Here is a 14,123-nt window from a genome sequence, read left to right as displayed (position 1 = left end):
ACTCACTACTGGTTTGTGGAGGTGTGCGCCTCAGAGCTGCCTCTCCGATGGTCACACCCAGCTCTGCTCCCCAGGTTCCGGAAAAACAACTTTCCCCTCCAGTCTTTCAGGGTTTTTCCACCTGGGTTTTCCTATGTATTGGGCTTAGTAATCAGAGTCGGAAAGAGCCCAAGTGTGCGGACAGTGGGTCTGCGCGCCAGACTAAGGAGCCTGCACTCCTTTAAAAATTTTTAGTCTGACCCTCCTCGTCAGATTAAAATGAGTTGCTTTTAAGAGGTCACTTCTGTTAGCAGCTCAGAGGACCCCCTTCCACATTCATGGATCACGGCAGTTCCAACTGCCACCGATTTTTCTAGGTACAGACCTCCCGGTTCCTGCTGGTCCTGCGGCTCGCGCGCTTCCCTCTCCCACCACGGGGACGAGAAACCACACCTTATTTCAGGCAAAATCTGACCTTTCCGTGGTACAGTGAAGAGTTCCTTTGAATCCGAATGTTTGCGCCGATAGGGGACCGGTGTTCTGGTGCTCGCAGCTGTTCAGTGTTTGCAGTTGTCGCGGAAAGTCAGGTTTCCAATAAAATCCTCCTTTCCTTGAAAGATGGCGAGGCGCCCGGTGAGCCCGCAGCTCTGGGAAGGGACCCAGCCCCTGAGGGTGCTGCAAGGTCAGGGGAACCCTGCCCAGCACTCCCCCGCCTTCTCCTGGAGTTTAGCTGTCCCTTGGCTTGCCAACATACATTCCCCCTGCGAACCTCTGCTGCTCCTACTCTCCGCCCCAGGACCAGACTCCAAACACGACTCTATTCAGTCGCCATTTTTGCTCCCCTCGAAATTTGACATTTTTAAGTGTAAAAATATCTATGATGTTAACACCTTCAGCAAATTTTACATATGAAGTTTTGAAGCTTGCTGTCAATACAAAATAGCATACATATCAAATCGCATATATATCAGCATATGTGTAACTCCATCTATTGAAAAAAATCCTCATTATTAACTGGTACACGTAGTAAATACTATGTAGCTAACTGGATGTCTCTAGGTTTTAGTACATTGTTAAGCTAAAGATTTTAGTTGCTCTCCGTGATTGTCAGGGTATCCTGAGTTCATTGCAGGTCACCATTGTTGTTACCTCTTGAGAATTAGAATGGATAAGAGGTCTTCCTTTCTAAGCTTTGATGTCATTAGCACATTTTTTGCTCATTATTTCCTGTATACCCCTCCTCATCAGTGAGGCACTTTACACATAATCAGTCTTTGTAAAAATGCAAACAGTATCTTATAGCTAAGGGCATTCATAGTATAGGTTTTATCAAGGTAGGAAGGCTATAGGAAAATGTAGTTTGAGGTCAGCCTTGCTCAGCTTGGTTCATAGTTCTTCGAGGTTCTTTTGGAACACATGAGGTCAACTCTTTCTGGTCAAATCCTCTGAGAAATCTACCCCTCTTCCCTAAATGAATTATGTTTTCACTCTCAGCTCCAGACTAAAAGTCTGGCTAAGCTACCTCAGATTCAAAGAAATTAGATTTGTTACATTTAGTTCTTGCCATCTTTTGGCTCTCTGGGTCTCCATTCTGCTTAGAACCCTAGGGAGAATTCTAACTCTGTCTACTTTTTCTTGTTTCTCCTGATGACCTATTCTTAATGCCTCCTGATGGGGTTCAGGACAGGATACCTCAAAATATGGCACTATGGCATATTGGATATTTGAAACTGAAGGAATTTGAGAAAATGACAGAAGAAGAAAGGTTACTTCACTTATTATCCCACAACACCCTCCCCACATACGCCCCTGCTCTTCTTCCTGAAACTGGTCTTAAGACCCTCTGTGAGAGGGACTCTCCCTATACTAGGAGAAAAGAAGCATCCGTATCTCCAAAGACAGGGAGACAACAGGAAGAATCTGAACAAATAGGCCTTGCTAAGTTTCCTTCAGTTTATGACACTTAGCTCACATCTTTCTACAGCTTTCCAGTCTTCATCAAACCTAACAAAAACACATGGGTTTAACAATTGCTTGAGTCTTTATTTCCTTATGGAGGCTCTGGTGTCATGTAAAACTTATGTTAAATAGATTTATATACTTTTCTTCTGTTCATCTGTCTTTGTCAGTTTAATGTTCAGATCCAACCAGGGACCCTAAGAAGGTTGAGGAGACGTGTTTTTTTTTTTTCTCCCCTACATCGCCCTCCACAGTTTTTACCCATTTTCTACTAGCTAACTAGAACTAAACTTTTACTCTTTGTCAATGTTGACTGTTACCTCAAAACTGTCATCCATTAAATCTTAAGCTATTATGCTGGGCTAAAAAAAAAAGTTCAAGAGTCCTTGCAGGTTTGGCTCAGTGGATAGAGTGTCAGCCTGTGGACTGAAGGATCCTGGGTTTGATTCCAGTCAAGGGCACATGCCCGGTTTGCGGGCTCCATCCCCACTAGGGTGCGTGCAGGAGACAGCCAATCAATGATTCTCATCATTGATGTTTCTATCTCTCTCTCCCTCTCCCTTCCTCTCTGAAATCAATTAAAAATTTTTAAAGTTCAAGAGTACATATTCAAAATGTAGAGAACATATTGTGTATATTTTGGTAAATATTGTTTCTTGTCTTATTTTAGGGTAATTTTACTGGTAGAGATGTGCCCATATAAAAGTATTGAAGATCTAATTTTTAAAATATAGGTACATATATATAAATATTAAGGTGTTATTGGTTTTATTTTAATTTCCAAGTTGTCCTCTTAACATTCAAAGTTAGAAGAGAGCCACAGGCTTGCCTGGAAAAAAATAGTGGTAAAGAGTTCCATATAATCAACAATACAAATTCAATATCTGTCTGCTTACTGGTTCCCAAGTGCTAATCTTAAAACTGGGGCCAAAACGACTATATGCAAAATAGTTTGGGGTACTTTTAAAAAACATACTGATTGCTGGGCCCAATTTCAGAGATTCTGAATCAGTAGTTTTGGAATGAGTCCTAGGTATCTGCATTTAAAAAGTTGTATTGGTGATTCTTACCTGCAGCCAGGACTGGAGGGCACTTAGAGAACCTTCAAAAGTTCTTTCACCTACTGATTTTGTGATTTAAGTATGCAAGTAGTCTTCTTTCATCTGCCCCTGACTTTACACAGGGGACAAACAAAATGATCATCTTATGTTTTTACCTTTTGGACTTCCTAAGAGTATTTCCATACTAAAAGGTTATTGTTATCATTGTTGTTTTGTTAATAGTAATGATACCTCTGCTTCAGACCTAAATTTGTAACAATGTACTTACAGCTAAAGAGATCAATTTCAAGCAAAGGAAAGGTAAAGATAGTCAAAGAATAATGTGAATGTTCTGAGGTGGATCTGTGAGATTTTTATTTTCACAGAACTGTTTTTGTAATAAATTGGCTACCATTCATTGTAAATCAATATGATGTTAATTAGCCTTTCTTCCTATTTGCTGCTTTAGAACTTAGAGCTCCTTCCTGAGATACAACTTTGAGAAGGTATTACAAATATAGGTATAATAGTAAACTGCAATCTTGCAGTAGCAATAGAAAGATCTGGGAATTTTAATAGTCTTAAAAGAATATTTGATTTGAGTGGGAAGGAAACTGACTTGACTTTCTTAGAGGCTCTGTAGAAGAGTGATGTGAATAAGATTGGACAAATCAAGAAACCATCAACAAAACAATAAGAAAGCCCACTGCATGGGAGAACATATTTGCCAATGTTATCTCCAATAAGGGTTTAATCTCCAAAATTTACAGGGAGCTCATACAACTTAACAAAAAGAAGATAAACAATCCAATCAAAAAATGGGCAAAGGACCTAGATAGACACTTTTGGAAAGTGGACATACAAAAGGCCAAGAGACATGTGAAAATGTCCTCAAAGTCACTAATCTTCTGAGAGATGCAAATCAAAATAACAATGAGGTACCATCTCACACCTGTCAGAATGGCTATCATCAACAAATAAACAAAAAGTGCTGGAGAGGCTGCGAAGAAAAAGGAACCCTCGTGCACTGCTGGTGGGAATGAAGACTGGTACAGCAACTGTGGAAAACAGTATGGCATTTCCTCAAAAAATTAAAAATGAAACTTCCATTTGACCCAATAATCCCACTTCTAGGAATATATCCCAAGAAAAAAGAAACACCAATCAGAAAGGATATATGCACCCCTATGTTCATAGCAGCACAATTCACCATAGCTAAGATTTGGAAACATCCTAAATGCCCATCAGCAGATGAGTGGATTAGAAGAAAGTGGTACATCTACACAATGGAATACTATGCTGCTATAAAAAAGAAGGCATTCTTACCATTTGCAACAACATGGATGGACCTTGAGAACATTATGCTAAGCGAAATAAATCAGACAGAAAAAGCTAAGAACCATATGACTTCACTCATATGTGGGATATAAAACTGAAACATATGAACACAAACAGCAGAGTGGTGGTTGGCAGAGGGAAGGGGGTCGGGGAGAAAGGGGTCTTAATATGAGGTGACAGGAGAAGATTTGACTTTAGGTGGTGGGCACACGGTGCAATATACAGATTTTATAACAGAAACCCACACCTAAAACCTATATGATCATATTAACCAATGTCACCCCAATAAATTTAATTTAAAAAGTAGGAAGGAAGGAAGGAAAGAAGGAAGGAAGGAAGGAAGGAAGGAAGGAAGGAAGGGAGGGAGGGAGGGAGGGAGGGAGGGAGGGAGGGAGGGAGGGAGGGAGGGAGGAAGGAAGGAAGGAAGGAAGGAAGGAAGGAAGGAAGGAAGGAAGGAAGGAAGGGAGGGAGGGAGGGAGGGAGGAAGGAAAGAAGGAAAGAAGGAAGATTAGGATTTAATACAACAACACTTTTTGTTATGTAGAGCATAAAATGTTCTCTACAACCAAGGTTAATCTACTTCCTAGTTGACAGTGTATCAGAAAGTACATACTATGTATTTTTAAATTATGGTATATTTCCAATTTTTAGATTTGTTTTATAGTTATGTCAGAAAGACTGGAAGCTTTTTTCTTTATCTTTTTCCAATCTACTGAATTTAGGAAGTAATAGGGTGATGAACCTGTCACCAAGCTGTTTGACAAAGCTTTTGTTTTGTTTTTGCCATAAGGTACTGGAAAGACAAGAACCATCACGATAAGTTGGAAGAGAGGTACCTTTGGTTTAGCTACTATGTAATAGTAATCACAATGAAGTACAATGTCTTGGTAAGAAAGAGAATACCAATGACATCAATAATGAGAGTACTGAAGTGTTGGGAAACATATTATAAAAAAGTGTGAGCATTAAAAAGGCATTTCAACCTACTGAAAGTCTAAACCATTTTTAAAAGCCTATATGGGAAAATCAAGATATATTTCTTTCATGTGGGTTCTGTAGGTGGGGTGAGGATAACAAGTAGCTTGCAACATCAAAAAGACTACTACATAGAAAGTACAACTTTTAGAAATGGAAAATATCCAACCCAGGAATATGTGGAAGTTTATAAAATAAGCAGGTCATGTGCAAACTATTTAAGCATGTTGGAAAAAAGAAAAGTTGGTGAAAGAAATTTTAAGGCAATTATAAGTTTTCAAGTTACTCAAAATTAGTTTACTGGAGCGATAGTGAATCTATTTGGTTATAATGGTGCAGAGAATTTGATGAGAGAAAAAAGTGAACTTTAATGATTACTTTGTGTAATAGAAGAAGATATAAGGGAACATGCTAACTCTATAATTGTCTCCTCAAATTGATGACTAAGTAAAGTTGTAAATGAACAGATGATCTGGGTTCAACTGTCAAATTAAATATAGATAGCTACCAGAACTAGCTAATATTCTCCTATATTTTGAAGGAACTAAAAGTAAAGTTTTAGGTACAGTGTAATAAATCACTTAAATATAAATTAATAACGTGCCTTTTGGGGAGGTTTATAGATCTTGTGTTCTACTTGATTTGAAGTATGTACACTATTAAGCAATATGAGTTTAAGTAGGCATATAAAGGTTGTCTTGTGGGCATAACATTTTAGTTAAAAGTTGTATATGATAAGATAAAGGATAATTTTGAACCAGGAAAGGACAGTGATTTATAAATCTAAGTCATGCCTATACATTTAAGAAAACATATGCTTGACTACAAATTTTATGTGGACTTACTCTGGATTCCCACTGTGAGATAAGTTGTGAAAGATCAATATATTACCATTTCCTGATGAGTACTAGCAATTATAATGATGAAGGCATAGAATATTATTTCAGTAATTGATGAGAACATTGCATGTGGATAAGATCTCAAGTAAAGAAAAAAATGAAAGGAGGACCTATGTAATATTTTCAACAATAAAGATTTTTTTAAAACAAGAAAAAAAAATGAGACTTGTAGAGTGAGTCTTTTGTGTTCTGTGTTGTTTACATGGTGGTTTAGAAGTGTACTAGTAGGTGAGGCTGATTGAGTTGTCCAAATTGGAGAAGTATAAAAGGAGAATTAAAAGGTAACATATTGCTGGTAGAATGATAGAATTTTTAATGATTCACCTACCTATAACTTAGTTTAAGAGTTCTCTCACTATAGCTATCATAGCATTAATGTGCAAACTATCTATAGCCAGCTGCTTTACTCTAAAACATATCTGGCCCTTTGGAGGCTTCAGAGACAACATTTGTTGTATAGGATTGTTTGTGGTAGCAGGATTAAGGAAAGGAAGCCCAGTGAATGTGTGTGATCCAGTAGAATATGGACTAGCTCACCATTTGGAGTTACTGTTGTTATAACAAAGCACATGTGAAGAGTCAAGGGAATTTGTATGTTTTTTAAAAATGTGTTAATGTCCTATATGATTTATTTTCCTTCATTTAAAAGAATTGATACAAAACATTTGTGTTATTCCCTTTCTTTCTTTCCCTCCTCTTAGAATAATATAGCTGATCCAGAAGAACTGTTCACAAAATTAGAACGCATTGGAAAAGGCTCCTTTGGAGAAGTTTTCAAAGGAATTGATAACCGTACCCAGCAAGTGGTTGCTATTAAAATCATAGACCTCGAGGAAGCTGAAGATGAAATTGAAGACATTCAGCAAGAAATAACTGTTTTGAGTCAGTGTGACAGCTCATATGTAACAAAATACTATGGATCTTATTTAAAGGTAATGTGTGTGCTATATTATTTGTCATAATGTATTTTCATTATAAGTTTTCCTTTCTTTTTTAATTCTTTTTTAAAAATGCAATATCTTAAATTGGGATTTGGCAGTCTTTGGCTTCCAGGCAGAATCCAGTCCCATTTATAGTGCCAAATAGAATTTGTATAGACCTAGCAGCTGTATACTCAATACATCCCAGTACTCAGCTGCATCATTTTTACCACACCTGAACTTTTAGATTGATGGAGGAGCAGAAATGCAGCTGGTCCTTGAGACATATCCTTTGTTAAGAAAGAACTTTCCCCCCAGTGCTTTCACAGATTATTCTCAATGGTCTGGTCTGTCTCAACCTCAGAATTTATAGTATATGTAAGACTGTAACTTACTCCATTGAGGTTTGGTGGTTATTTACACACCTCTCTCTCCCTCCAGATTGTGAGCTCTGTGATGGCAGGGAGATTAGCTCAACTAGTCTTGATTTTTTATACTACTTAGCACAGGGCATGGCACATCTTACACAAGTGATAAATGTTTGTTTAAGCGAAATTGAATAATATCTGTTCCCTCCTCCACCCCTCCAAAAAATGGATTTTTAATTTCTATGATCGTGGAATTAACAAACACCCAAAGTTCCAGCAGATGGAGATGTTACTGCATAACAGAAAACTGTTTAGTTAGTAAATCCATGAGTTCCGGGGTTCCAGAGTTAGAAGTTCAATTTGTGTCTATTGAATGTGAAGCATAAATACAAAAATAGCTTAGGTTAGAGTTTAAATTATGTTAAAATTAAAATTTATTTTCTTGGTGTTGAAATTTTTCAATGAAAGGCACTGTTAGCTCTTTGCTTTTCAGGGTTTATGTGGGGTGGGGGAGGGTTGTTTTGTTCAATTTTTTTTTTCTTTATTTCTAAGCCAAAAGGGGTATGTTTATAACTTCTCAAGCTGTTGACCTTCATAAAATATATGCTGTATTTTTATGTTATGCTTACCAAATAAGCCCTAGGATAACCTATCTAAAGATATAGAAATTCATTAACAATTTTCCTGCCTTTTTACAAAGTTTGATTTATTCTAATACTAGCGGCCAGGTGCATGAAATTCGTGCATGGGGTGGGGTCGGGGGAGAAGGTGTCCCTCAGCCCAGCCTGCACCCTCTCCAATCTGGGACTCCTGTGGGATCAGGCCTAAACTGGCAGTTGGATATCCCTCTTGCAATCTGGGACTGCTGGCTCCTAACCACTCACCTGCCTGCCTGATTGCCCCCTAACTGCTCCCCTGCTGGCCTGATTGACGCCTAACTGCTCCCCTGCCAGCATGATAGTCCCTAATTGCCCTCCCCTGCTGGCCTGATCACCTCCAACTGCCCTCCCCTGCCAGCCTGATTGCCCCCAACTGCCTTCCCCTGCGGGGCTGAGGAGACTGGGGGACTCTGGCTGGATGAGGCAGGGCTGAGGGGACTGGGGGACTCGGCTGGATGAGGCACGCGGTGCCTGCCGCCCCCCCCCCCGGTGGGGCTGAGGGGACTGTGGGACTCCGGCTGGATGAGGCAGGGCTGAGGGGACTGGGCACTGCCATCTTGTGGCTGTGGGCACCACCATCTTGTGAGGGTGTGGTGGTTAATTAGCATATTCCCTCTTTATTAGATAGGATTACATGAATTAGATGAATGTGCAAAGAATGAGTAGGAGAATGAATCATTAAACAGCCAAATAGTCACTATGTATCGTACACTTTACTAAGTGCTAGATGTAAAAATGAACAACTCACTACTGCCATTAAGGAGCTCACCGTCCCATATTGCACTAAAAAGAGGCCAATTTTGTTATTAAGTATGTATAAGGCACAAGTAGAGCACAAGTAAGCAAGTAGTCACTTCTATCCTTTTTTGGAGGGGAGGGTGAAGGCTTCAAGAAAGGCTTCCTAGAAAAGGTGTTTCTGCTGGCAATTTCTGTTCAATTTACTTCTTACAGTGAACCATTACTCCATTTTACTATGTAAATAATTATATAGAAAGCTTATTTAGTGGTAAGGTTCTTTTTCAATAATCCTAGGATCACTCAATCTCAGTAGTTTTATGTCTCCCTCCTAATTCCCATAGCAGCCTTGGTTATACACAGCCCCAAGAATTTGTTGTGTATATGTATGTGTTGTTATTGTCCTTGTTGTTTGTTCATTCTGGATTACTCTTCCTGTATTGAATCCTGGTAATTCCAGACCCTTTCTATTTTTTAGGCATAGATAAGCTATTTTTGGTAACTAACTTAAAATATTAAATAAGCCCTATTTAAAATGAGCTATTCTATATTATAATGAAAATGGGTACTGAAATGGTATTGACTGTTTTATTGGTTGCTTATAGTCTTTGTTCATATTTAGTACTCTCATAGAAAATGAATTGTAGGTCTTTTAGTATTATATATTCGTAATATTTCACCATTTAAAAAAATTTCCCTCATGGTTTACATGTACCAGTCACCCAATAAATACTTAATTTTTAAGAAAATAAAACTGATAGTTATTATCCAAATCTTGACTGTAGAATGTTCTCAGCACCAGTTAATGACATAAAACCATTATCTAAGATGTCTTTTTTCAAGGATTAAACAGAATTATTTTTATTTCTTTTACCCATCATTAAGTAAAGTCCATGATGTTACTTTAAGAAACATGTCATTTCATGATAAAATTGTTGAAATTCACAGCTGGCTGATATGATTTGTATCCTGAATATATTTGCCTTAAATAAATAAACATATATGTATTAACTCTATATATATATGTACACATATACACAAAAAAGAAATGTCTTATGATTTTATAACATTTTAATATGCTTTATTTAAATTATTTTCTTAAATTGACCAACTTGTTTACTTTCCATTTATATTAAAACATAGTGTGGTTCTGTGGGCTTGTATTTTTTAAGTAAAATTGTATCAATAATAACAGGGTTCTGTTTAATGAAGTCATTGTAATTCAAGGCTGCATACTTTAAATACCATCTGGGAACTGCATTATCAATCAACTTATGTTCTTATTGTGACCCATCCTTCCATTTCAGATGACATGGGGAATTTTGTGAGTAAAGTCAATTGAGTAGAGTAGGATATGTGGTTTTCTTATGTTGTCCTTACACAGGATACTATACATAACCAAGAAATCACTGTATGCTGAAGGAAAAGTTATTGCTTTCGAGAGAAAATTATATGCTCTTTGGAACTGTATGCAGTTGTAATGATTTTTTTTGAGACATGAAAAAATGTACTGGTGTTCATTTTGACTGAGCTCACTGTATAACTTCGTTTTTAAAAACAAGAGTAAAAACCAGACAAACACATTAGTATGACCACAGTATTTTCCTTTAATTTTAGTTCACTGCAGATTTTCTTGAGAAACAAAGTTAGTCTTTATAAAGTGTACTAAAATAAGCAAACCCTTCCTTTCTGATCTCATAATACTGGAAGAATCTTTTATAATCTTTAAATATTTTTCTAGTTCAATGTAAATATTAAAATGAAACTTACTCAGGCATTGAATAGAATTTGAATCATGCCTTTATTTGCTGTTCAAAAATGCCTTTAGATTTAGATTTCTGTTTATGTTAAGGAAATATGCTCCCCTCCAGATACTACCACCACTAATATTTATTTTTAAAAAAAATAATAGAATGATTTAAGTAAAATATTCCAGAATAGAGTCTCTACAGTTTTGTAGCCTCCTCATTTTTCCTGAGACTTGTGTGTGTGCATAATGTACATAATTTCAGGGTTGGGTGAATGTCTCTGCAATATTCTTTAAAAATAATATGAGTTTTCCTTTGTTATGTTCATTTCCTTTATATGGACTTTATTAGGGTGTCACTAATTAACAAAATTATACTGGTTTCAGGTGCACAATTCAACAACACATCATCTGCACATTGTATTGTGTATTCACCACCCCAGCCAAGTCTCCTTCCATCGCCATTTATACCCCATATACCTTTCTCTACCTCTTCCCACCCCCCTCACCCTGGTAATTACCATACTGTTGTCCATGTCCAGAACTTTTTAAAACATACTTGAAGGAAATTAAGGAGGGAAAATTTTTCTCCTTACATATTTCTTGCTTTTCAAAATAAGAATAGCTTTAAACTTCACATAACACACTTCTATGAAGCCCCATATGAGGTTCAATTCAACAGATATTTACTTATGTGTATTGCTGTCATTATACATATTTTCCCTGGTCAGTCTCATCCACTTTATTTTGACAATGTCTAAATTCATGTCTCTGGTTCCAGCCTCTCTCCTTAGCTCCAGATATGTACATCTAACTTGCCTCATATTATTCACTTATTTGTGGTACATAAAGTGCAATAACCCCAAAACTGGGGAGTAGTATTTGAACTAAATCCTGAGTATGATTTTGATGGAGGTTGGGATGTGAAGGTGGGGTATAGACAAGAATTCTAAACTGAAATAAAACAGTTAAGAGATGATAAGATGATCTCTACTGTCACTTGAAGTTCTATAAAATTTTACATTATTTTTTTGTTTTGTTATTCTCATTCAAGGATATGTTCATCAGTTTTTAGAGAGAGGGAGAGAGAGAGAGGGAGGGAGAGAGAGAGACAGACAGACAGACAGACATCAATTGGTTGTCTCCTGTATGCTCCAACCAGAGATTGAAACCACAACCTAGGTATGTGCCCTGACTGGGAATCTTACCCACAACCCTTTGTTGTACAATACGACGTTCCAACCAACTGATCCAACAGGTTAGGGCTATGCTACATTCTATTTTTTTTTTTATCCTGGTAAAATACACATCACAAAATTTATGGTTTTAATAATTTTAAGTGTGCAATTCTGTGGCATTAAGTACATTGTTTGTTGTACAACTATCACCACCATCCATCTCCAGAACTTTTTAATATTCCTCAACTTGAACTGTACACATTAAACAATAAGTGCTCATTCTCTCCTCATTACACTCCTTGGTAACACCATCCTAATTTCTGTTTCTCTGAATTTCACTACCTTAATTTCCTTATATAAGTGAAATCATACATTTGTTCTTTGGTGACTAGCTTATTTTACTTATATATGCTGGTTTGTCTGGTCAATGTCATGATTGGCTATTGGAGTTATAGACCAGCTCATTTCATTCAACATGTACTTGATATATAATAATGATCTCTCAAATACATATACCAATAATGGGTATTTTAAGTCTATTTTCTATTAACAAATGCATTCCAAATTTCACAGCATTTCTCCCCCCTTTGGCCAAGTGTCGCCTTTAGCAGCAAACAGTGAGGTTCAAAGGCCTCATGGGGTAACAGAGTTGATACTCTAGACACCAGTAATTTGTTAACACTAGACTCCAACCACTCCTCAGTAAATAGTATAGTTATAGAATACTTGCTCTTTAGGCAGTTTGAATTTTGGAACAGGGAGCTACTTCCTAACACTTAGCTGACCAACTATGTTGATGCAGGACTTTAAACTTATTCCTCTGACCCATTTTTAACATGTATGGATCATTTTATAAGTGAAGAAGTGGAGTTTTTCCTACAGAGACTTCCAATGCTTAAATGTACAGGATGTATGTTTATGTTTTCCAGTCACTTGGCTATTTTAGAATTGTAAACCATAATGTAGGCATCATCTTGGCTTTTTAAATTCTTTAAAAGCAAACCAAACATACTTATTTGCTTTCTCCAACACAAACATATTTTACCAGAAATCAAAGGTAGAAGTTTTAGTCCCTCCAAAGGAATGAAAACATCGAATCTAGATTTTGTTTTGCTTGTGATTGGTGTTTTTTTTATTGAGAACTGCTGTGGCCAAGGAACTGGTAAACAGAGCCTCTGTGGGTTAAGCTTCCTTGAGCAGGGAGGAACCCCACCAGCTCACCATTTATGTCTATACCCACTCAGGCCTTGCTTCAGCACTCATGCTTGCCTAGCAATCTTCTGAATGTCCAGACCTATGGCCATCCGCCAGTGAGGCTTGTCTCTGGAAGTGGTGATCAGAAGGAAGCAAACAGAAAAGCTATTGGGCAGTTCTGGTTCTCTGCCTGTCTCAGAAGGGTTCTACTTCCGCTGAGGGGGGAAAATCTAAGAGGAAGCCTTCTTTTCAAATTGAGAAGTTAATTAGTCATAACTTTAATAACATATTAAACTTCATATGAATATTTTTGGTGAAGAATAGAAGTTGGTAAAGTTCTGTTTTGAATTTGTACCTTGGAAAACTGGTGCTTTCATTCATGCGGTACTGCAGAAACAGATAAAAATGTTTTATAAGATTCTTTATTTTTCTTTTAAATTTCAGATGAATGAGAAGCATTCTGAATTCATAAGGTAGAATATAATAGTTGTTAGAAATACACTTGTGCAAAAGAAAAATCTCAGGCTATACAGTGTTGTGAGAAGCCCTTTCTTCTCTTGAAAGGAATATAAAATACACATCAGTTTCATAATTTTGAGGTTCAGAATACCTGGTTTCTATACATAAAATGAATTATAAGACACAATCCTGGAACTCCTCTCCCCTTATCAACATAATGGGAATTTATTTTCTCTCTCTCCTTCTAAAGACACTACTGTTATCAAAGACTCTCAGCTCTTTCTTTCCTCAGGTCAAGCTGGCCCTTTGTGACAGGAGAGAGTGGATGTCAAGACTAGCGGGAGGGAGCATTGTTCCTCTCTTTCTCTTATACATCCTAGTATCAGCATCAAGAAAGAAAGGAGGAATCCTTTCATCTTAAATTAATGGAGCCCACCCTCCCTGGTCTCTAACCCTAGGCCACATCCCATTCTCCACACTGCAATGTCACCTAAACACTCATCATGATATTACTGGAATCCATTCTCTGCCATGATAAGGCCCCAGCGTCATGAAGATGCTTGCACATTTTCAGTTCAACTCCTTGGACATTTTGAATGAGTACTCAGGGATTTTAGAATTTGAGGGCTACTGACAATAGTTTGAGAATCTTCATCCCACAGCTGGGGTTGTA

The 14,123-nt window shown here is 37.4% G+C and overlaps 1 protein-coding gene across 2 annotated transcripts in view; it reads left to right on the top strand.

The window, feature by feature from the left end:
* STK26 (serine/threonine kinase 26) overlaps positions 1-14,123 on the top strand; it is a 68,561-nt gene that overhangs the window by 38,524 nt on the left and 15,914 nt on the right. For both annotated transcript variants that reach the window (XM_054708015.1, XM_008153879.3), the window contains exon 3: positions 6,892-7,122. In XM_054708015.1, coding sequence (XP_054563990.1) covers positions 6,892-7,122 — 231 coding nt within the window. The remainder of the gene's footprint in view (positions 1-6,891; positions 7,123-14,123) is intronic.

This window comes from Eptesicus fuscus, chromosome 1 (genome assembly GCF_027574615.1).
Source record: "Eptesicus fuscus isolate TK198812 chromosome 1, DD_ASM_mEF_20220401, whole genome shotgun sequence".
Classification (NCBI taxonomy): domain Eukaryota; kingdom Metazoa; phylum Chordata; class Mammalia; order Chiroptera; family Vespertilionidae; genus Eptesicus; species Eptesicus fuscus.
This window is presented reverse-complemented; position numbering and strand designations above follow the sequence as displayed.